The sequence below is a fragment of the Synchiropus splendidus genome, chromosome 1 (genome assembly GCF_027744825.2).
Source record: "Synchiropus splendidus isolate RoL2022-P1 chromosome 1, RoL_Sspl_1.0, whole genome shotgun sequence".
Taxonomy (NCBI): Eukaryota; Metazoa; Chordata; class Actinopteri; order Syngnathiformes; family Callionymidae; genus Synchiropus; species Synchiropus splendidus.
The window spans coordinates 59,072,807-59,097,679 of NC_071334.1; the positions used below are offsets into that span (position 1 = coordinate 59,072,807).

At 44.3% G+C, this 24,873-nt stretch overlaps 3 protein-coding genes across 4 annotated transcripts in view; 2 read left to right on the forward strand and 1 right to left on the reverse strand.

Moving 5' to 3' along the window:
• Positions 1-4,618, forward strand: part of slc12a2 (solute carrier family 12 member 2) — a 42,085-nt gene extending 37,467 nt beyond the window's left edge. For both annotated transcript variants that reach the window (XM_053884122.1, XM_053884032.1), the window contains 3 exons: positions 470-605; positions 932-999; positions 1,080-4,618. In XM_053884122.1, coding sequence (XP_053740097.1) covers positions 470-605; positions 932-999; positions 1,080-1,215 — 340 coding nt within the window. In that variant the 3' untranslated portion in view covers positions 1,216-4,618. The remainder of the gene's footprint in view (positions 1-469; positions 606-931; positions 1,000-1,079) is intronic.
• A 1,532-nt stretch (positions 4,619-6,150) lies between these two features.
• On the reverse strand, positions 6,151-7,377 carry LOC128752684 (major intrinsically disordered NOTCH2-binding receptor 1-like). Its single transcript, XM_053854150.1, has 4 exons — positions 7,231-7,377; positions 6,801-6,808; positions 6,420-6,651; positions 6,151-6,351 (listed from the first exon to the last, which is right to left on the reverse strand). The coding sequence occupies exons 1-4, from the start codon at positions 7,375-7,377 to the stop codon at positions 6,151-6,153; spliced, it is 588 nt and encodes a 195-aa protein (XP_053710125.1).
• Positions 7,378-8,808: 1,431 nt separating this feature from the next.
• Positions 8,809-24,481, forward strand: ajm1 (apical junction component 1 homolog). Its single transcript, XM_053854401.1, has 2 exons — positions 8,809-9,036; positions 19,372-24,481. Exon 2 carries the CDS (start codon positions 19,426-19,428, stop codon positions 22,696-22,698), a length of 3,273 nt encoding a protein of 1,090 aa, XP_053710376.1. The 5' UTR covers positions 8,809-9,036; positions 19,372-19,425; the 3' UTR covers positions 22,699-24,481.
• The last annotated feature ends 392 nt before the right edge of the window (positions 24,482-24,873 follow it).

Consider the following 24,873-nt stretch of genomic DNA (forward strand, 5'->3'; position numbering starts at 1 on the left):
TGAAGGCTGCGCTCTGACGCTCGGGCACCAAGCCCAGCTTTTCTTCTTCTATATTGACAGATGTGTTGACGTTAAAATGTACGTTGTTAAACGCATTTTCTTTTTTTTTTGACGTAATAACCCTCTTAATATGGCTGAACTACAACATAATGTCCATTCTCTTCCACTTAAATTCCTGACATGCATTTGGTGAAAACGATCGCATCAGATGCTAAGTACTGTAGAAGCCTTTTGTCGATGGAGCTGATGCTTTGCCATCAGGACATTGAATTGTGATTCATTTATATTGTTGTGAAACATTACCCCACCATTCAGAGGTCCACAGCTGCATTGCAACGCATTGGGTACCGTTTCCCCCTGGTGGCTCCCTAGAGTAATAGCATCCGCAAAGAAAGTTAAAAAAAAATGTCTTGTTGGTTTATATGAAACCACTCAACGGAGGATAATAACTGTTGCCGTCCGTGTGCAGCACCGCAGCTTTCGAGGAGATGATCGAGCCGTATCGGCTGAAAGAAGATGACATGGAGCAGGAGGCTGCTGAGAGGCTGAAGAACAGTGAGCCCTGGAGGATCACAGACAATGAGCTGGAGCTGTACCGCGCTAAGGTCAGGAAACCAGGCCTACACTCCCACCAGCATCAGTCACACCACTGTATATGTTTTTTTTTTTTTTTTTTAATCCCATCTGCCTTTTGTTACAAAGATGCTGATGCCAGAATGTTTTCTTCTTTTTGATCAAACATTACAAAGTTTCGAATTAAAAGCTTCCGTAAACATTTTGTGTTTGTGTGATTTTGAATAGGTGCTATGATGCCTCAGTTTCATTGAACACCTGTCTGAGTGGTTCGGGCTGTGACTCATAGTCATTTTTAAAAGAACGTGTTGATGTAGAATCATGATCCATTTGCTGAACTATATGTTTCCCTCCTCAGACTAATCGTCAGATCAGACTGAACGAGCTGTTGAAGGAGCACTCCAACACAGCCAATCTCATTGTCATGTAAGTTCCTGCGTGTGTGTGTGTGTTACCGTGGGTGGGTTTCACAGCCAAATAATGAACCTCTGCTCTGCTCTGTGCAGGAGCCTGCCGTTGGCCAGGAAGGGCGCCGTGTCCAGCGCTCTGTACATGGCCTGGCTGGAGGTGTTGTCTAAGGACGTGCCGCCCATCATTCTGGTGCGCGGCAACCACCAGAGCGTCCTGACCTTCTACTCCTAAACCCTCTTGTGTCCATGCACGAGGAGAAGACAACATCCAGTCCCTGCCTCTGGGAGCAGAGCCTCTTATATATAACTATATATACATCCCAGTCGTAGTCCAAAACCTCGAGGTGCACCACACACACACTCCAGAGACGCTTGAAAACACAGCCATTGATGAAACTAGAGCTGGTTACGTGAAAATAAAGATGAAGGCAGTGAGACTAGCCTGACGTGATGCAGGAGATTCAGGATTTGAGTGGTTGTAAGGTCGCCCACTCTGCTCCTTTCTTTAGATTTCAAATGTTTGTTTCTCTCTCGTAGCTTTAGTTTTTGATTGATGATTACTTTAGAATGATTTCTCTCAGGCTCTAAACACAGCTGTGCGTAGTGTTCCCCATTGTTCTTGATGTCACGCCGGAGTTGGTCGGATCTCTGAGGTGTGCTGATGATGCAGCAATAATCACCGTCTTGTTTTTTTTCTCGTAGGCGAGAACACTTTGCGAAGCCTCCTCAAGCCTTATGGATGTGCCTTTCCAGTTGAATCAGACACAATGAATCGAACTCGATTGACAATGTTACATTGGCGTATGATGGTTTTATGAAATTTTAACGTGATTTCTTCGTCTTTGTTGGGGCGCATTTGATGTGAGCGAGGCAGGCCAACAAACTCCTTGAGTTTCCTTTTTAGCTTTTAATCTGCCGGTGTTCAGTTTTTGGTCGTCGTGTTTTATTGTTGCTTCACTTTTGAGTCTTCCTTCTCAACAGCTGTTGCGTTTTCAAGACGGCCTCAAACACAGACACAATCGAGCTATTTAGGCCCCAGTAATTGTGTGTATTTACAATCTTGTAGTTTTTCCAGACAAAATGTGAACCATGTTTTTTTTTGTCCATCTGCTACGGTGGACTAACAAGCTGTCTCTGCTTAGCTGCTGATTCCTGTCAACATTTCATTGTGTCCACGTGAACGGTTCTTCCCCTGAAGAGACGCTGAGCTCCCAAACAAGCCAGTAAACTTTGCCTTAATATGAGAATGATTGTCCTGAGTTGTTTTTCTCTTGTAAAGCCATACTGGCTGCAGGGTTGGTGGGTCATTGCAGATTGTCGTCCATTAAATAGCATTTCCTGTGCTGTGAATTTCCCCGTCTGTTACATTTTAAGTCGTGTTATTCAAATGAAACACATTCTACATGCGTTAGACCGAACGGCTGCTGGTCTCATACAGTTCCCAACAAGCCTTACAGGCAGGGAGAATGTGACATTGGATTGTGTCAGGCCGATTGAATATACCTCTATGCACATGAACTTATGTTGCGTTATTCTAGTAAAGTCCAACAGTAGGACTCGCTTGGTTTATTCCAGGAGTCCCAGAGAAAGCCATGGTTCTACCTTCTTGATATCCATTCATCGACCCAGCGTCTTGGAGAAAACATTTGTTGAATCAGTTCATTCCCATTGTTACATCTCTTGCTGAAATCTTTGGTTTCAAAGACAAAAAACGCATTTGAGGACCAGCCGAAGCCACTTATAAACCAAATAAGCTGAAATGCACACGCCTTCTTTAAATGTTACCCACACGTTATTTTTGTCTCAACATGTGTGTGAAGTAGGGCTGTGTTGAGGAGTGGAACTACAGATTTGGAGTAGTTCTAAGTGTCTGTTATCAACAAGGCTGATAACGCTGACGTCTGCTCGCAAGCATTTCTTCTTCACTTCAGGAAGTTTGCTTGCACCGTTTCTTCTCTCCGAGAGCCGTTCTTGTCCTAGATCTTACAAAACACAAAGACAACTAACTTCGTCTTTATGATAGCTGGGTTTTTGATTCATTTTTTGATTATTTCTGCTTCATTTGTGTCATTTAAAAAACCCACACAAGCGAGTTAATACCGTGGATGAAAGGGTCGAACATGGCTACTGTTGATTTCAGTTCTTATTCTTCCACCAAACTAAAGAGACAGGGTCCTTTATTTCCTACGTTAGCCTGATGTTTGCTAACTGGCATTATTAGCCTTTAGACCTGTTACTTTCGCTGACCTTTACTGTATGCAATTTTTAGAGGAATGTGATGCTTAGGTTAGGTGAATGTATCATATAGTAATCGACACTTAACTAGCGGATCGTACATACGTACATTTAGTTTTTTATTCCTATGTACATGAACTGTCCCTGCGTCGACTGCAGCTAGCACAGCGTGTTAGCCTTTCCTTGCTTCACATCTGTGATTCAAATATTTATGTGGGGGTGTTTGGACTATATTAATACTCCAGTGTATCCAAGTATAATCTCACATCTTCATGTGTCTCCAATATGTTGTGTGAATAGAAAACTGGCTGTAATAAACAAGCACAAAGGCGTCAGCTGTATTTTATAGAGCAAATGGGTGCCTGCTAATGTAGCAGTAAGAATGTCCTTTCAGGTCACTAGGGTTATCGTGCGTATGCAAAGAGGGCACATCACTTTTGGCCAAGCAGGTCTGAAGTCTGTCCTGTTTTAAGAGGATGTGGCACTTCCAAATTCAGTACTATTAGTTACTATGGCTGTTCTGTTCGGCCGTCACAGTGATCATTGCACGTGGTCCCAGGCAGAAGTCAAAGGTCAGGTGATGTCATGGTCAGCCCACATCATGTGACCATGTCCACTGCCACAGCTGTCTGAAACATCACCCAGATCTGTTGTCTTTTCTTGAAACTGACCCCTGCAGGCGGAACTAAAAGCTTTCTCAATTGGAACAAAATGGTTGCAGGTGGATTACAGCGAGCACACACTAGGGGGCGTTCTGCCTCTCACTCGCTGTCATCTTTAGTTGCAACTCGTTGCTATATATTTATACATGAAATGCAAGTGAAAAAGCCTATCCGTACAAATACTCACCACCTAGTCACACTGGGTTCTTCAGGTGTGCAAATGTTTAGACATGTTTTTCAACCGATAACTACGTTGATGTGTTCTTTCTTCATTCTTGTCCTCTCCTCTCATTATATTCTTGCCAAAGTTTCCACCTCCACATGCTGGTCTGACGTCATGTAAATAAAGTTTGTAATCTTTTTGGCATAAATTAAGGGAGCGGAATTATGTCAGTATAGAGAAATGTATTTATTTCAATTCAAATTTCTCTTGTGTTTATTTTTTATTAGATGACCGATTTAGTTCATTTGCATGTTGATTTATTTCCCTCATTTATTTTCATTTTCAGCACATTGTGAGTCTGTGTATTTCTATTTTTAAAAAAACCAAACAAAAAGAATCAGAAGGAGCAGGTGGAACTAGTTTCCATGAATGGAATGAACCCAGCAGGTTAATGGCAGTAATGTTTTGATACACTGTACTGTTAACAGCCACAGATATGCTTTTCTAACATTTTAACATTTATGATTACCAATACTTTGTACATCTTTATTGCAATAAAGAAATCAATGAAATCACCTCCATCACGCCTCCAAGACTGTTAACTGTCGGGCTCGGGCTCAATGATGTGGGGAGTCAGATGCGAGTTGCTGGCGTCATCATCACACTTGAACTCTCTGTCTGAACTCCAGGGTGCCCATCCACTCTGGTGTTCCTCAGGAGATGATTGCCAGCCAAGTCTTATTAATCCCTTATGTAAAAGATGTTTGCGTCATCACGTCGCTTTTATGTCCTTGCACTGCTGTTCTCATGACACACAGCCCTGCAGTCCAAGTGTACACAAAGCCCTACTGCAGTCTTAATAGACTGAGTAACAAGTGCGAAATCGGTGCCTTTTGTGTCCGTTTCATGGACTCCGACAGCCACTATTGCGAGGACCCGTGTTTTTGTTCTCCCCTCACCCCCACTCATTTGAATGTAAGAGTGCAATTTCTTAAGTAAACATTATGAGTCATGACTGTTGCTTAGTTTGTGACCCACCCCGTAACACTGCTGCATTACATGGTTGTTACAAAGACACTCTCTAAGTGACCCCAGAGTCCGCAGATGAAATCATTCAGATCCTAGTAGAAGCCAAGGTTTCATGCTGGTTTCAAGGTTTTATTCTATTTAATGTGCTTTGTTTGCTCTTATTGGTCTGTTAGGCTGATCCTAAAAAACATCCCCTGGGTTGAAATAAAATCACTTTTAGAAGGGATTAATGCCTGATGTGGCCAACTATTTTTTGCAAGTGGCATTATATCTCTGAAAGAATTCATAAGATGATTCTACACATAATATATCTTAATAGGCTCAATGTAGCTCAGTGACCCAAATATCTCAAACCTAGGGTGCTCTGCCGACGGCATTTGAGAGCCTTCGCTCATTTGAATCAGGCCTGAAAACCATTTTTGCTTTGTTTTCAGCAGTTTTTTTAACCATTGTTTTTGTTTAATAAAACAAATCACTCTCCTGGGAACTGACTCAGACTGAAGCGAGAGAGGAGTCAGCGACGGAGACCTTCACTCTGGAAGAGATCCTCCAGGAAAGGTGTCGCCAGTGACAGATGGAGGAGACTGTGGAGGTGTCTGGCGTGGCTCTCTGGTTCAGTGCAAGCGCTGTGACTGGGGAAGCATCAGACAACATAACAGATGGATGAGTGATGGTGAGATCGTGCGATCTCCTGAAGGGAAATCACAGGGAGGCGGGTTGGTTGAAGACAGTCCTGTCCTCATCTCATGGAGATTTTGGGCAGCACTGTTGTTCTTGCTTCTCAGGCCTTTGCCTGGAATGGAGAAGAATCTGGATCTCCGGGTTCTGTCAGTGAGAGCGAAGGGGGTTTATGCATGAGCTGGGTCAAAGAATCGCCTGAGGGAATTCACTTCCCCTGAGCCTGAAGGTCAAGCCTTCTATTTTTTAACTGCTCACACCCATAAAGGTCATGACTAAAAGGACAAGAGCAGGGTCAATACAAAAAGTCAAGTGAACAGCTGGTTTCTGACTCTTTGACTCCTCTGTTTGTGTGACAAAAGCAATCCGAAGCAAGACAGTTGTCAGAAGTCCTCAGTTTTCAGTCTGTCCTTTGAAGGACCAGGACTGGCACGATGATGACCACCAGAACCGCACACACAGACACGCACACCAAAGTCAGAAGCTTGCATAGTTTTTTCCTCCTCTGTTCTGCTTCTGTCTTCTTCAGCAATGAGTCAAAGCCAGGGGTGTACAGGTCCTCCAGCCAGAAGTCCAGATCTCTAGCCGTCTTCTCGTCCTCCTGCGTGGACAGGGAGTTGCAACACTCATCTTAGATGGGTTCCTCACCGCACAACTATGTTACTCTACCTTCAAATACTCCTCCAGGTTCCCATGAACTGTTTGCGTGTCATACTCCTTCACAGTCCAGGAGGGTTTGGTCTTCTCCTGCTCCCCCATGTCCACACTCCTGATGTCCATGTAGAGAGGGTTGCGCTTGACGTTGCACTTGAGTGTGACGGGAGTGATGTGCTTCTCCAGATATCGGTCCTCAAACTGCACTGGAGCCGCCCCGGGTGATGAAGGCGGGCTGTTTTGGTTCCTCACTCTTCGACCTCTCTACAAAAAAAATGGTGATTTTGTGACACCCACTCTTCCTTTCGTCATCATTTTAAGACTTTTTTTGGCTTCCAATGCACTGACAGATCTGTGGGTCAATAGTTACGTGATGAGGCTCACGCATTCACCCACCTATCTCTCTACCTAACAAGTCAGGGGCAGCATTTCCACTACCAGATTTTACGGGGGACTGTCATAGTTTATGTCCTAGAACTACGTGAAGACATAATCTCTTCAGTCTGCCCTGCACCTTCACCTTCAGTGTATGGAGATGCAGAATTGGGTTCTCTACCTCAAAAGTTTCCCTCGATGAGCTCATGTCTAGAGAGACCAGCCGCAAACCTTATTTGGGCGTTTGGTAACCAGGATCTGGTGCTATCATTGACCACCCAGTGCTCTACAGTGATCTATTATTCTGTATTATATTATCGCAGATTACAGTGCTGTTGTGTCGTGTTCATCATAAATATTTTTTGTCAAGCATTAACAATTGTAATCTCACACAGCATTTCAGAGTATCCTGTGAAGTGATATGAACTGTTGCTCTGCTAGTTCCGCCCACCTGAGAGTAGACCCGGTTGTGCCAGTGTCTGTGACTCGACATGGCCGCTCCCACTTGGAACATCCCGTGTGTGGCCGGCAGCATCCCCACATCCAGCTGGAGGAACTTCTCCGGCCTGTTGTTGTTGGGCAGCGCGGAAATGTCCATGTGAGCTCCATGCAGGCGGACGCCTCACCTGCTGAAGGAGATCCTGCGCCGGTCTCTCACACTCACGCTTGCTTATTATTGATGAGGAGCAGGATATTTGGGAGCCGGTATCACTTACAGGTGAGTGTAACCAAACCTGACCATTAAAAGGTCGACGGGGTAGACGGAAGGTGAAGCGAGGTTTATGTAGGAGGGTTTGTGTATTCTTGGACAGCTTTTATTGACAGAGTACAGTATTGACCATTCAAATAATATTCAATAGAAAAATACTCATGAGACTATTGATCGCTTCACAAACAAACCTCTTATTTGTGATGCCTTTCAATGTTCCCTATTTAGACCTCTAACTTTTTCTTTTCTTGCTGACTAAAATGACAAAGAATAGTCCTTTGATCTTCTGCCTGTCCCAGCAGGGAGGGGTCACAGGTGGCTGAAGTCACATGTGATGAGCCGTGGTGCCAAGTTACTGGGAGCACATCATTATAATGTCCATTGTCCTGTTCTAAAAATCACTTCCACCATTTATACTACAAGTCCCAAAGTGCACTGCAACTGTTAAAGGTCTAACAACAGTAAACTGTAGTTGTATTTTTTTTTAATTAATTATGTAATTTTCTGACTGATATTTATTTTTGATATGATAATATAATAATACAATATTTGTTTTAAACGTGGTATAAAGTGTTGGTACCCCTCTGCTGTCCGAAAAACCCTGTATGATCAGTAAAATAAATAAAATATTAATATTAATAAAGTAATAAATAAAATGCATTAAAATGAACCGGAGAAAATCTGACAATGCTTTTGAATTGTGTTTCAGCAAAATAAAATGAAACACAATGGGTGGGGATAAATTGACAAATTAAAATTAAACAACCTAAAACTCACCCATAACAACATATATTATAACGCACAGATATTTTAGGCAATAACTGCAATCCACCAATTGTTGTCAGTCAGCAAGGCTTCAGTAAATGCCTCAGTTCAGGAGCAACTTGCTCCAGTTGTCTGATTCATATTCTACTTTTGACCCTTGAATGTTACTATTATTATGACTATAATGTGGTTGGAGTTTAATGTTGCGTCTTTGTGACGGTGGTGGCGATAGTCGTACTAGATGTTGTAGTAGCTTGTAGTAGACAGATGAATTCTACAATGACTAAATGTGAGTAATTACTTCAACATGTCTCTGTGGTGAAGGTCGTTGTTCTTCCAGTCAACTGAGTAACTGTTAGGCTCATGTCACACACATGGAGGTGAAGCCCCGCAGATGATGCTGTCATGTCAGGGGGGAGAGGAGGGAGCGTGTGGGAGTGGTGTGGAGAGAGAGAGGTAGAGTGCGCGAGGGAGATGGAGAGAAACCACGGTGATGAGGGAGAGAGAGAGAGAGAGGGGAGGGAGGGTAGTGGCTGCAGCAGGATGGATGCGGATGTTGCAGCAGGGTTGCGCAGCAATCCACCAACGGCGTAACGTAAGAGGGAGGAGGAAGAGGAGGAGGAAGAGGAGGAGTGAAAAAAACGCGACAGCCTGACCAATAAGGCGGATATTGCGCTTCTTGCACATGTCCGATGTCGTCATTGGGAAACCACCATCTCTGTGCCTCCATCACCTCCCTGCGCGGCAGACATGGAGCGCGGGCGGAGAGTCCGGACTGATGCGGTAAGACGCGCAGCTCGCATCCGCGCCTCGGCGCTCTCTGTTCGGCGCGTCGGCGCCTCCACGTTCGCTCTCTCCGCGAGCTCGCTGCTGATCTGTGATGTAGTAGTGTGGAGGCGTGTGTGTGTGTGTGTGTGTGTGTGTGTGAGTGAGGAGGATCTCCTGTGCCGGCAGATGTTGGATGCTCCCTCGCTGACACTGACATCAGCCTCGGCAGGTGGAGGCTCCGGCACATGCGCCCTCAGGTTTGCAACCTCAGCTCCTCACTGCGACGCCGCTCGGACTTCATGCGTCCTTCTGAGCCTCAAGTTCACGTCCTGTTGGAGAGCAGGCCCCCAGGGCTCCACCGGTGCTCGGGTGCATCGGGTAGGATGGGCTGTGCTGCACATGGAGGCATGCGCCAGTGGAGGGATCAATGTTGGGAGTAATGGATACATGAATGGATGCATGTGTGGCTGGAGGACTTGCTGCTGGGTTGGACAGATGAGCACATGAATGTGAGGATTAATGGACACGTATGGATGGATGGACGTCTGAAAATATAGATGGGTGCACAGCAATATTGCATGATATAGTGGCGGACTGGAGTGATGGTTTAATGCAGGAGAACGTATGGATGGACAGGAATATTGGTGAATGTGGGTGGGAAAGAGTCCGGCTATACATGGAATCAAAGATGTCTGTAAAGACGGGTCAATCAGTTACAAGGGTCCAACACATGGAGAGACATAAACATGGATGCATGTGTAGTTTAGGACCAGGGGAGGGTGACCTCTGGGGAAGCCAGACATTACAGTTGCATAGAGAGATGTGCATGTGCAGACGGAGGGAGACATGGATGAACTGAGAGACTCTTATGAGGTGGAAGACCATATGAATGTGTCTTCTCATGAATCAGCAGTTTTCCTCCCAGTCAAGCCCAACAGTTCTGATTTTTGAGGGTTAACTGTGAGGTGTATATACAGTATGAATGGACTGATGCTCTGGATCCAGGGAGATAAGATCAGCGGCTGCTTGTGTCTGTGCTCTGGAGGAAGAGTTCCAGACTCCAGAGTTTGGAAACTGTGATGACGAGAGTCTTGACTCCTCGTAGAAATCCAGACTTGAAGAGCTGCCCCTGGTGTCTGCCCTTCAGTGGGTGGCTGATTTCTGCGTGAAGAGTTCTGCTGGGCCGGTGGCTCTCATCTGCTCTGGCTTCATTTGAATAGTTGAATGTTAACAGCCAGCTCTGCGTGGGGTGATTTTGCGCCGCTGGATTGGATTCCGCTGAGTCTCTTCCACATGTGATGCAGATGAATAACTAATTGAATAAGTAACAATGGAGGAAACAACCATGTCAGAACTTGGTTTTTAATATCTGTCACGGTAATTAATTTTTGGCTGATTTAAAATGATTTAATTCAGTTCATAATTAATGTTGTGCAAGAGTTATTCAGGACTAGCGAGGAATATTAAGTCAGCTCATCATAGACAGTTACACAGACAGAGTTCTCATGTAGGCACTGCCTCTACTGACCTCTATGCTCAGTAGAGGCAGTGCATTGTCAGTCCTCTTTAGCGTGGCTTTAGTGTGCCATGCTAATGTAGCATCTATATCAGTCTGCTTCTTACTTCTAGTTGCACCACTGTAGCAAGCCTCGTGAAAGGAGGTGGTGGGTCGTATGTAGCCCAGAGGCCTTCAGCTTGACCCAAATAATGCAATGAGTATATTTTGGGTTTAACTTTATATATATTGACCTATTTAGTCTTCAGTTTTGCTGCTTCATAGTGACCGAGGCTTACATTAAGTTTCAGACTCAAAATACGAGATTACATTGACTCCGAAACTCAACCGTAAATTTAACGAAAGTCACGCGGTGGTTTATTTGGTTGCGCATCCGTGAACCGCTTCATCAACTTTTATGAGGCTGATAACAGCAGCACACTGCAGGAGAAGACTGAATGTCCACGAAATGGCAGTGGAGCATGAAGCGTCTCGAGGCGAGTGAAACGCGGAGGCAGATTTACCGCCAAAATGTCCACAAGTTTAGGAGGCTCCAGAGGCAATCTTGCAAATGGAGGAGAGAGAAGTGAAGAGAATTTACAGCGCTGTGGAGAGCATTGCACATGGAGCACTTCCTCCATGAGCTGGATGCAAGAGACATTAGGAGACATTATGTTCCGAAATGTCCAGAATCAAAGGGACATGCGGATTCAAATTCACAGTTGTAGAAGGTTTGATTCCAGATCTCCATTTGATCATGAAGCGATGATGGGATAAATAGCTGTGCCTCCGGCTTCACTCTGCATTATCCAGCTCCGGTGTCACCGCTGATGTCGCCTCCATCCAGGCGTTGTGAGGAGAAGCAGCCTGCAGCCACAGTGAGCTTTAATTAGTCCTCTCCCTGCAGAGCAGCAAGAACCATGTCACTCTTCATATCAGCCCAAACCTTCACATGGGACCCTCAAAAGAGAGGGAGATTTCAGGACGTCCTCTTTCATTGTTGCTGCCGTGCACAACCTCCCGTAACATGACCCCGTACTGACCGCATCTGGGCCGATGCTCACAAACAAAACAGCTGCTCAGTATAATGGCTCAGTGAATTCATGTCCTGATAACATACCTATATATAAGGCGAGAGGTCTTGGCCTTCAGAGGTTCATGACAACCTTATTCTTTGGTAGTGAGTCAGCTGACATGATAGTTTCCGCTCTGTTCAACACAGGATCAAGTCAACTGGAGAAAACTGATCTTAGTCTCAAAATAGTGTATTATGGCCTTATAGGTACTGTGGTCTGTAGCTTCTTACCATAGTTCTGAAACTCACCACAATGTCCAGGTGCCTTAATGGTTTCGTGGTCATTCAACCCAAACTATCATATTTTGGAAGTGCAGATTTGTTTACAATTATACCCCAATTTACAAACATGCTTTGAGGTTGATTAAAAAGTCACGTGTTCAAGACACAGAGGTCAAGGTCAATTGTATTTATGCTGCCATGGCTGTCTGTGGGATCAGACCCAGTTGCTGGATTGTTGCAGACTGACAGAAGACTCAGGAGATCGACAATAGATTTAACAAGGTTTGTTTACAATTACGCGAGAAGACAAAAAGACGAAGTGGAGCGCTGAACCAAGGGCGCCGACACCAGAACACGGAGCGAGTGGTAAACTCAAGGGCAGGGGAAAAACCTGAAACAGAAAAGAGGCAAATTTTAATCAAGCCTAACTAGCAGGGACTCGCGAAGCCCAAATAACAGAAAGCACTCGGTGGTGGTTGTACACACACACACACACAAGAAAATAACTATGACAAGAGGAAAAACAAAGGGTGAGTTATACAAACCTCTCACACACAATCTAATGGAGAGAAGCAAGAAAGCAGAAATCGGAGCGAAGAGAACCAACGAAGGAGGCGGCAGAAAGAAGATCAAGCGCGCATGGAATTTAGAAATATATAACAGGAGCACAAGAGAACAGAGAGTCGAGGGAGAGTTTACCGTGAGGTTGTGAAGCAACCATCTGGCAGCGCAGATTGAAACCCAGGTGTAGAAATCAGTGGAGTCTGATCTGCTGAATGGGATCCAGCTGCACTGCTGTGAAGCTGAAGCAAATAACAAGCAAATAAAAAATAAAAGCACAAGAGAAACAAAAAATGACGAAAGTATACACTTCCAAATAAAACTACTAGTACAGTAAAACAGGACTGAAATAATCATACCAAGAATACAATAAAGTACTGTAGTATAATCCTTGGATAAACCCATAAAATACAAAATTATTAAGTACAATACAATAAAAACAAGACATGTGCTCAGGTCACATTTAAAGCCACCGCAAACAGGTGTGACTTTGGCTTGGATTTAAAGTGCAGCGCTGACATCTGGGGGCCTGACCTATTTGAATGAGCAGGGATTGGTTACCTACTGCTGAGGTTTTCATTCTAACATGTACGAAGAATGCACATCCATTGCTAGCGTTAGCAGCAAGGACTCAGTTGCAGTGTTGCTGACAGTTGACTTCCAAGGACTTAAACTACAATGATTAGCATCATGCTAGTGTGAAACAGCAAGTCACACACTTATGATGTCGCCATGTCACCCAGACATCAGAACCCCAGCTGTGCAGGGAAGTAAACCCATGCACACTTTTAAGGAATCGACCCAGGATTCTGATGTCGTCTGATCCAAATCCCTCACAGGTCAGAAATTCAACCAATCGGCCGACTGCCAACGAACAAATCCCCCCTGTGCACTGAACAGCAGCCGACAGAAGATTATTTGGTTCACAGGATCTGGCTCAAAGAAAGTAGGTCAAATGGATGGGCTTAAATGTTTCTGTTCATTTCCATTCTCACCTGGTCACATTGAACTGACCTGCCGGACCTGCCACGTCAGCAATAGTCCCTCTGTTTATGCAGAGGCTTTCCTGGAAACCTGCTGCGTCTGAGCTCCCCTCCTTTCCTCCTCTACTCCAACTGGGTTGTCCACAGCAGGTCTCTGAGGTATTTTTTTTTTTTAACTTAAATCACAAAAACGGCAGATGAAAAATAACGTCGTGAAAATACTCAGTGTTTAATTCCTCAGGAAATCCATACCCGTTTCTAGAATGGCAGTTGTGGAGAATATCAAGTCGACATGCTCAGCAACTGATTTGGCGCTTATTGGCTGCAGGGATCAGGTTTCTGATACCCACCGCTTGTTCTGCTCAACCCAACTTAATCTTCTCATTTCTGGTGCCTTTATCTGCTACCATACCTCTTTCTTTGATTCGTTTTGTTGCCATGAAAAAGTGTTATGGCAACATCTACTCACTGGCTGAATCACGTTCTGCAGTGGCGCTGGCAACATGCTGCTGAACTGGCCAGTCTGGTGAGAGCTTGCTTCACCAACCCAGGCAGGACCAGCCTACAGGAAAGAATTCAAAACTGTTACCACTCCGACAAAGTCCACACAGTAGAACCAGAGAACTGCTGTGTCAGCCCATTTAAGGATTCTATGAAAAGCAGTTTCACCTAACAAACTATGACTTGTTGAGGTCAGTTTGGAATCATGCAGATTCCCGCTGACGTGCACGTGTGGTAGATCGGCTTTCAGAATCACGTGATGCTGTCTCCTCCGCTGAGGGTCAGGTGACCTTCACAGCCAGTTTGATTATAGAAGTTCATGAACGGATGAACTCACAGCGAAGACATGAAGCAAAGCTGATCATGAATTGAATGAAATATGCTCTGAATGACAAAGTAATCAAACATGATGTGACCATGTTTGATGACCTTTGAACGGATTTGGATGTCACATGATTCGTCACGTGACTGCGGCAGAGATGAGCTGAGGACGTGATGAAGTCCCTTTGAGCTTCTATCTCTGTGATTGTTTTTTGGACACAGTCAAAGTCATTTTGTTGCAGTATAGTCCAGCAACTCTTTCAACTCACAAGAGACACACTCAGATACACGGCTAAAATAGACTTACTTTTAACAAAGTGTTTTGAGATTGTATTTACTTTATTGTCTGACTCTGGGGCCTGTGAGTGGCGGTGACCTTGTGAGTGCAGGACGGGGTCTGGGACAGTGAAGATATCAACCAGGCCAATCAATTTGACATTCCCTGAACACCTTGACTCCTCAGCTGACTCCTCTCAATGTGTCTGCAACGTCGCTCTAGTGGAAGAATGCTGAATAGAAGATCTGTTAATATGGCGCTTTGTCTCACCACAACAACAACACTGATGAGGTCCATCTACTGTTCTCATCCTCCCCTCTGGAACCTCCAGAACTTGTGTCTGACTTCCAGCCTTTGGCCTCAAACTTAAGTGGTGAACTGTGTCATGGTTTTACACCCGTCTGGGATGTGAACACCACCACTTCACGAGAGACACTGCCAACCTGACATCCCTCATCTGACACCATTCGCCTAGTGATTTGAAGTTCTCGCTGTTTAACTCTGGAAGACGCTTGATCTGCCAGTGTAGGGTGAGGCTTATGTAATAATATATTGAACAGGAATGACTCCTGGACTTGTTATATACCAATTGTTTTTGCTTTTTCAACAAAGTTATGCCCAGAGAAAATGGTGTCATAGAAAGAGGGTATCATCCCAACTAGGAGGCCCAGTAGGACCCTAACAGTCGTTTAATAGACTGATCACAGCAGCGTCAGCTGCTGATATGAGCCTCGGAGGAATCAGATAAGACGTCTTCAGACAGCTCCTCACCGCGCCATGCGTGAGTGTTCAACTGAACCATCACGACTTAGAATGTTTGTCTGTGTGCCATTGGTGTTCTGCGACTTTCTACCCGACAGACCACGGCCTTATTGAGTTTGTGTAACAATGGATGGATGGATGGCAGGATTTGCTTCCTGCTAAAGGGCACGCTTGATCAGGGCGGACTGACAATGAAGCACCTGACTCCATTTATGAATCACCGGTGAGGCGGCACAAGATGGAGGACTGTTTAGTGAGTTCCGACAGCAAATTGCTCACAAACATATGAAGGGTTTTGCTCCATCATAGCGCTAAAGACTGTGAGGGTGAGTGTGGCTGCTGGGGGAGGGGACGTCTGAGGAGGATGAATTAGTTCTGCTCCTGGACTTGGCCAGTGCCAGTGATGCAGCGCTGCAGTGGAAATAGCCACAATAGAGACCAGAAGAGCTGAAGAGCTGTGTTTACTGACCGCAAGTAACTGCTGGAGAAGTGATGCCTACGACACTGGCTCCGTCTCTCAGCTTCACTTAAGAGGCCAGTTTGACCGACAAGTCCTTCCGGGAAACAACAGTGGGCGACTTGTCAGGGTCAGTTTGTCTCATTAAACTGTTTTACAAACTGTTTTACAAAACACAAGCAAATATTAAGTATTTCGACTAAAAAAGCATTTTAATTATAAATTCAAACAAAAATATAAAACTACCAGTGGTCATGTGACAGTGGAGTTCTGTCATGGATTTTAGCTAAACCTATGGAAACAGACTAACTCCTCCTTTAAATAAGAAGGAGCACATGCAAAAAAAGCAAGTTTTGATCTGTCAGTGTTGTCACGTGAAGAGCCACCAAAAGATGTGCTGGCGGTGCAGAGTAACACTCACTTCATGCCGACATCTGTGGCTGACGGCTGCTACCAACTGCAGCTCCGCCTAAAAACAGCCACCGCGTTTTCAACACGGCAGTTGACAGCTTGAAATAAATACTGGTTTACTTTCACACGCATTTGACTTTTAAATGAAGCTGTGATCTGTGAAGGTTTGTGGACTCCAGCAGCAATAATCTGCTGCCAAAATAGGGAGCCAAGCAAATGTGCCTATTTAGCATGTATTTCCAACAATAGAATGAAATGTCGTTGTTGCCTTTTCAGAAGAACAGTGAGTTTAGAAGTGATTCTTGAGAAAACATTTGAATAATCGTGACAGTAAATCCAGCAAAAGAAGTTTAATTGAATGTTTAGGTTAAAATGAAATGACACGTAGTGAATAGAAAACCAAGAAATCCCCGATGTTTTGTCCCTGCATTACACACACGTTGATTCATGTCGACATTCAGGTTTATGCCAGTGATCTTCCAGGCACTGGCCAAACGTGACCCAGGAGGTTTCACGTACATCCATAAACGTGTTGAAGACTTCAGTGGTTGCATGATTTTACGAGTCCATCAACCACGTCTTTGCCGTTGTCATCCTCCATCTGCTCCACACGGCGCATCTGCTCAACCAGTTGCTCTAACTGGGTCAGCTCCGTCTCGCCGGCACCCAGGTGGAAGCGCCCTCTGCACCTCCATCGATCCGCTAGCTAGAAATGAGAAGGTGGTCAGAATCTACTTATCAACTGCATCTGTGAAGACAAACGGGGACAAAGAGTACTGTCTCGACATGAGAAGATTCTCCACTGACCATATTAGATCAGGAAGACAGGTTTGAATCAAACATCTCTGCTTTTGTTTCTGGTAAATGTTGCTTCAGGCAAGATCCTCGTGAAATGGACTAATAAATTTCAGCCGTATCTGAAAAATTCAGGTGTTTCCATGACCAGTTTTTTTAACAAGCCCATTCACATTTTGTGGTGAAGTGTGTTGTGACTGGTGCAGGAGATCTGAAGGAGATCTCTGAGATGGATGGAGGCCCCCAGGTGCTGCTGCGTGGTGTTTACAATCCTCCTTATTACCGTCTTCGTCACATGCAAAGGGGACCAGCTCGGTCACAGACGTCTAGCTTCTGCAACAGAAAAGAAAACAGACCTCTATCTACACCTCACGTGTGTTATTGGAACGCAACTCTGCAATGAAAAGAAGGAGGAGATCCATTTGCTCATCTGTTAATCTGCTAATCCCTAGTGCTCTTTGAGAAAGGATTAGCAGACTAGTTGCATTTAAATGAGGCATCTTGACTAAACTAAATTGAAGATTTTTTTTTAAACGATGATATCAGGATCCGATCCTGAGCCCAGTAGCCTTCTTTAAAGCCTTCAGCTGCACCATAGCACTTGATGGTTACACTGAAAGGAAACTACAACCCACCTCCACTCAAGCCCCTCTCTGGGAAATATCTCTGACCGAGAACGAAGCTGAATGACTCATAAAAGCCCACTTGACACCAACACACCTCTTATTTAGTCCTGGTGGTCAAGTCGTGTGACCCTGTGTTGTTCTGTCATGAATCAGAAGTTGAACGTGTGACAGTACCAGAAAGGTTTGGTGAGTTAGCACAGGTTGAGTCATTGTGTTCATCTTACATTTCCTTGCTGATGCCCTCAATTTTTGCAATTCACTCCCTCACCCTCCCAAAATTCCTGCACGTCTCAGTATAACACAGAAGCCCGTCCTGCATATTAATGCGCCCCACAATTGGTTGAAAAGAGTCTTCTAACACATTAAAACACTTGAGGCTCTTGCTGAGTGCCAGACTGGTGTGAATGATCTCTGCTGCACCTGATCATCCCTGAGTCTGAGCCATTCACATTATCCCACTGTTTTGGGAGACTGCATGTGAGAAATGTCATTCATGTCTTTCGACACACACACAGATACTGTAGAGCTCTGAGCCAGATGATTTATCACAGTTGCTTTTTGTGCTAATTCAGATGAAAACTAACGCGTGGGATGATTTTACTCATCTGGAAATGTCTTACTTCAGGGAGCTCTCTGTTGTCTCTCTGTTGCAGCCTCTGAGCAGAAGACTCTGCTATGTGAGTGAGCTGACCCCCCGCCCCCATCACGTCACTGGCCAAAGACAGTCCCAATATGTTCATGTTTGTTGAGTTGTTGTTGAGTTACATTGGTCATACACATGGTACTTAAACATGTTGCAGTGATGAAGAGGTGTCTGAACTAAAGTTCTGTCTGAGACCAACATGTTCATTCTGCAAAACTGTTGCCATTTCCACCTTGGCATTTTCTTTATAAAGCATTTGGGACAAGCCTAAAAAGTCTGAAAAGCATGAACAATATGTAAAACACATAAAGGCATATGGCAATATTGTGACCCAGATTTTCAGAGAGTGGACGGATTCGTCACTGCAACTTTATAAGAGCCACGATGCACTCTTCAATGCAAAATCGATGTAAAAACATTTATTTTTCCAGTGAAATCCATTGAATTTAATTTCAGAAATAACAGGTTGGCGATTCATGGAACTTATATACAGGGTGTACCACTTGTACCAGTGACCAGAGCTTCTACAGCTATTGACTTTCTGAGTAACCCTTCAGTTCAAAATTCACTTCACTTCACCTTAAAGTTACAGGAAAAGAGAAAACTCTATTAAATCATACCAAATAGTGAGCGCCCCTGCTTTCTAGAGTGTTAGGGTGATGTCATCTGTTCAGCCCTTGATTAAAAAAGAAGGTGTTGTAAATATCATATATTTAATAAACAAATATTGAACAATGACTCTTTAAAGGTTTGGATGACATAAATTTGCATGGTCCTGTGGAAGATTAGGCCGGTCACCAAATTACATGTACTCAAAAAGGAGCCTATCTTTAAACTGAAATCTTCACTGGGACAAAGGATGCATTTGTCTACATTTTTTAGTTTTGAGAGTTCAGAACAGATTTAGCTGCATTTGGACTGCTGTTACCTACCAAGAAGGAGATAGCGCTTGCTATGAGCTGCTGTTCCATCCTGCCGAGGAAACGCTGAGAGTGAGGTGTGGTGGTGGGAACTGAGCAGCAAATTACAGGGGTAACTGTCATCATTTATTGACTGTTTGAAAGCGTCGCAGTTAATAAGCCCTGTGCGCAAAATACTGGGATGATCGCAGTATTAGAATTGTTAGTTTTGTGCTCTCATATATGCTATGCGCTCCAGCGCCCTCATTAACATGCATTTATTTCACTGAGAATTTAAATGTCTTTTCTCTTCTCTTTGTAGACAACATCAAGATTCAACCAGCTTAATGGAGAAAACTAGCGGAGTCCCTTTAAGATGACACGCACGGACCCACCGGACATACTGGTATCAACTGTGCATCAAGATATAAAAGTTGTCCCAATTTCGTCACATCGCAAGTCCTTGCAAGTCTCTAGACAATGTGATACATCAAAACGCAGCACACTGGAGGACAGTAAAAGCAAAGTCAACAAGAGGCACTGCCGTACATTTGACTACTGGTCATTAGAGTACCCAAAGACTAACCACTACTCAATGGATTCCCCATACAGGAAAGCAGACAGGCATGCAGCCAATCCAGACGTTGCCTGGAATGCCTTGGGCCGCCAGCAGAGGTATCGCTTCTCTGCTCCAGACATTTTTAGTAACAGGTTAACGCCTCAACTGGTGGCTGCAGAAATGGCAGGAGAGGTGGTTGTTCCGGAGCAAAAACGAAGGACTAGATCAAAGAGTGCCACCCGCGTACAGACCAATCTCACTCCTGTGTCTTTCGAGGGGTACCCTGCTTCAGGGAGGAAAGGAAGAGAGTCTCACCGAGGAACAAGAGACTCTCGTTGGAGGGCTGAGGTTTCTCCACGCAGGGAGGCCTCTTACGCTTCAACACGGACTCACATGCCTGAAGTGCACCCTATAAAATTGCAGCCTCAAATAGGGGACAGCAGTAGATATTCACCCCACTATGCTGCTGATAATCCTGAAGATGGTGGGGTAGATAAACCAGCAACAAGTCCCCATGTCCGCTGCCGTGTGGACATCAAGCCTGATGATGCAGCATTACATCGCTCTGGAAGAAAAGCTACTACACCTCAGATGGACATTCCATGGCATAGGCAGGGCTCTGGAGGTCGGAGTCTGACCGTGCCACGCCATTTCTCCTACTCTCGAACTCCAACTCCGACCGATTCTTTGGGTACAGAGAGTAGGAAAGCTTATCAATATTCTTCCAGCGTGCCCAGCAGTTATGTACATCCCATGGAGATTCCTGTGCAAAGAATGCCTTCATCTGGGGATTATTATGGGAGAGAGCGCCGAGCCCATTCCAGTCCCAATGTGCCAACCAAGTTCTTTTATGCCGATGACCCGGGAAGGTACGTCACCACAGCCCCTCCACAGCCAAGTTCTTACTTTCACGACGAACGTTACACGCCAGGCCAAACATATCCACCTAAAGTGCAATATGTACAGGATCCAAGGACTCGAATGGTGCATGCTGTAGCTACAAGACAATACTACCCTGAAATCGAGCACTATCCGTACTCTGTTCAAACAGGATATCCCAAAACCTACACGGCAAATGAGCCGGCCCCATACATCATACAAACCCCTCCCTCCAGAATATTCTATGGGGATGATCCGAGGTCTTATCAAATTCAAACTGCTCCGCCAAGGTTTTACTATTCGGGAGATATGTATGCCATGCCACCAGAGCATCATATCCCTGCAAGGGCATATTACACAGAGGGCAGAAGAAGGGCCAGAGTCCTCCAATCGCAAACTGATGACTGGTATGGTTCAGACGCCTCTGGTTATTCTACGAACCCTGCTTCATTTATATCCCAAGGGACTCCGACCAGGGCTCCTCCTGAGGTATTACCACCATGGTATACCAACCCGTGTCTAGAACCTCAAAGAATTGTGAGTGAGTCTAAATCTTACTCCAGGTCCTGGGACAATATCCTCAACTCTCGTGTGGAAAGGGAACAACCCTTGTCTGTTCAGAGGCGCCAGAGCTATGATGATATTCTTGACTCCAGAAAACCAACAGGAGCCACAACTGACAAACCACAACCAGTAGTTGTGAACCTCTCCACTTCACCCAGAAGATATGCAGCCTTATCTTTGTCGGATAACTCACTGATCGACAAGAGCCCGACAGAAACGTCAAAGAGTGCAACAAGTAAACTTTGGTTTGCAACACCTGAAATTACGATAACAGATAATGACGTTCGTATCGGAAACCTCTGTAAAGCAGAAGGCCGGTCTGCCAGTTGGGATGTTCTTGACTCCAGAAGCACAGATGCTGCCGACATGGGTCAACAAAACTTGGAAGGTTCAACCAAAGACAAGGCACATGATAACGCCTCTCTTCAGCAAAGTCTTGAACAACTTGATGAGCTTCTGGCAGACCTTGTGACAGACTACAAGCCTCCCAGTAGAAGAACAAGTGAGGACATTCTTGACCAGCTAAAAAAACTAATAGACGAAGAGGAAGCAGTGTGTCTTTCTAGAAAGGGCTCAATGGCAGCTAAAGAAGAACCCCCGCCTCTTGACAAGCAGCCGACACCATTCAGATTGAACCCTGATGCGTTTCAAGACATGGATGCCGCGAGTGATGCAATGAAGAGTGCAGATGAGTGTTCCCCTGATAAGAGTCCAGACGAGGACGATACAATGATGTGTTCCAACAACAACTGTCGCAGGACAGAGACCCTCTTTAATGCTTGCCTTTATTTTAAATCTTGCCACAGCTGCTACACCTATTATTGCTCCCGGAACTGTCGAAGGGAAGACTGGGATATTCATAAAGAAAGTTGTGTGTATGGAAGAATAGGCAGCACATGTCGGCACATCATCAAACACTGCAGAGAGACGGTACAAGTCCACAAAGCATTTTCCCGCATAGCGAAAGTTGGATACCTGTCTCGTGGCAGAGGGGTTCTCTTCCTTGGTTTCCCGAATCCTGCATCATCCAGCAACTTTCTGCAGTATGGCCTGGACAGTCTGCCGATGTCTCCGACGTACCTCTCGCTCAGAGAACTAGAAAGTTTCAAGGACAACTTGGGCGAGTACTGCAAGGAGCTACAGGAAGCAGGCAAAGAGTACGACCCAAATGAATGTTTCATCTTGAATGTATCCATAGCAGTTGGTGAGCAACTGCCTGATGGGCCATCGCCAAGGAACCAGGCTCCAACTGTTAGGAAATATGCAAAGGTCGCACTTGCTTCCTTCAGCCCTGAAAGAAAAGGCCACAAGAAAGAGGGCGACATGGAAACCCTGATCCTCACTCCACCACCGGGAACGGCAGACATCGACAAAGACGGAGAGGAAGGCAGAAAGGCCAGGGAAATCTGCTTTATCAACATACAACGCGAGTTAAGGATTCGAGGAGTTTTCCTCCGCCACGAGTATCCACAGGTGTACCAGCAGCTCTGCGAGTTTGTGGAAAATAACAGACGATTCACCCCCACCACCATTTACCCCATCGACAAGAGGACTGGTAAACAGTTCATGTGCATGATCATGGCTGCCTCTGAGCCCAGGACTTTAGACTGGGTAGGTACACCCCACCTCCTGGATGACATCATCTAAAATGAGCCCCTTGTTGTAAATATATATGTATAGAAATACATATATATTGTTACACATATTTATATATCTATCTGATTCCAAACATTTCTAGATGGGTATTTTGTTATCAAAAAGAACTATATTCATGTGTGCTTGGTCAGTATTATTCTTGATCAGAATACTTCCTGTCAGGTGCAGAATGAGTACTTCAATCATTCGATTCTTTTTAACAAATACATACATCTGTTCGAATCATCATGAGTTTTACTGTATTTTTGGCCATTTACTGTTACAACCCATGAAGTGGGATTATTACCTTAAGACATGCTGGTGTTAAGACTTTTTGAAAAAGAGACACTATCGTATACCACATCCGACCTCCATCTCAGTAAGAACGAGACTATTTTTCATACTGTATGTGACATTCATGGAAAACCATGCAGAAGCTTTCCGACAATATTTTCTTAGATACAAAAACTATGCAAAGTGAATTATCTTATCTTATCTTATCTTATCTTATCTTATCTTATCTTATCTTATATTATATTATATTATATTATATTATATTATATTATATTATATTATATTATATTATATTATATTATATTATATTATATTATATTATATTATATTTACTACATTTGTGATTGGAGGTTTTATTGAGAATAATGGGATCTGTTTGTGGGATGCATTCCACACAAGGAAATATGGGGGAAGGGATGAAACTGTGCTGAAAAAAATGTGAAAAAAGAAACACATTTCCTAATTCTAATTGTGTTCTCGCTTGCGGCGGGGACTGTGTCGAACTTGAAAACTGCCTCAGTGGTGAATATTGTAATGGCAGATGTTGACAACCCAACGGTCGGTGTTGATCTGCTCTGTTCAGCTGGAAACACTGTGAATAGTGAGAATACTCTACTGCGTACGTAAACCTCGGTCCAATACCAAGCAATCATGCAACTTTACTTTACTGCTGAACTCGGTGAGTTGTATTTTAAATCTATTTACAGGTAAAAAAAAAAATTAGCAGCTCAAGTTTTAATTAGGGGGGAAAAAAGGTGCGCCAGACTTGGCAAAGTAGCTATTTGGTACATTAATGCTTGAAGAAGACATTAGTTGTGTGTTCGTGCTGCACTAGGTTTAATAAAAGTGTGATTTATATCGTTCAGTTTAGGGGTTTCAATGGAGTGAATCATTAGCGTGGTGATCGGTCCAAGAAGTTTCAGAAGTGTATCAATGCAACTTAGCCGTGTTGCCTCAGTCTCTGTTTTCAAGAATGCTCGTCGACGACCTTCCTCTCTGAGAGATGACTCCTCCAGGCTCGGAACGCTGATATCCAAACCCACTCCTGATCTACGGTTCGATAAGCTGTTTCCTCCCGAATGACTCTCCGTCTACTGCCCTCCCCTGTGATCTACTGTAGGCTTTTCCATGAGGTACAATGAAACTTGAAGCACATTTATCTCATCCATCACAGAGTCACACTTGTCTGACTGACGGGTGGTGCTGTACAGATGTTGCTGGTGCATGTGGTTCTGTTTTATATACTCCTTTGAACATTGCTAATGATAGTAACCTGCTTGATGAATGGATCGTGAAAGTGAAACTACTATGACGTGTAAGATGAAAAAATACATTTGTCAGCCACTTCAGTTAAAATAATCTGTAAATGAAAAAGAGACCTCACCAAAATGTCTAGAAACCAGTCATCTTGTATTTTTTTATACTTTCAACATATGTGTCTGAGTGTGACTATTTATAAACCATATCTAATAAATGGAATGGGAACTAAGTTTGCAGTTATTTTTTAAACGTAAGACCTATTTTTGCTCTTCTTTGTAGTTGTGTTTCAGATCAGCTCTTCAAGACCAGCAATTTTTTGGTTACAAAGTGAATCAACATTGAACATAAGAGATTTGTACTCTACTGACCAGAGTACCTTCCCCTTCTCTCTGACAGACTTAAGCCCTTCTGTGATTCATTTTGTCTCGGATGCTGGGTGACATCACTGAACGCGACTTTGGGAATAATAATTCACACTAGATTAAAAAGGTTGAAATTCTTACGACACTCTTCACTCCATTTTAATCTCAGCTAAAGATGTTTATTTGTATTTCACACTATGGGATCAGCATTCTGCCAGTAGGATTCTGACAGGCTGCTGGCTTGACCTTACTGCTGGGTTTAGTCACCTTG

Excerpts from the sequence above, each read along its gene's own strand:
- LOC128752684 (XM_053854150.1), bottom strand. The coding sequence starts at position 7,377 with ATGGACATTTCCGCGCTGCCCAACAACAACAGGCCGGAGAAGTTCCTC. Across the intron at positions 6,352-6,419 it reads ACCTGGAGGAGTATTTGAAG|GAGGACGAGAAGACGGCTAG; the intron begins GTAGAGTAACAT and ends CTGTCCACGCAG.
- ajm1 (XM_053854401.1), top strand. The coding sequence starts at position 19,426 with ATGACACGCACGGACCCACCGGACATACTGGTATCAACTGTGCATCAA.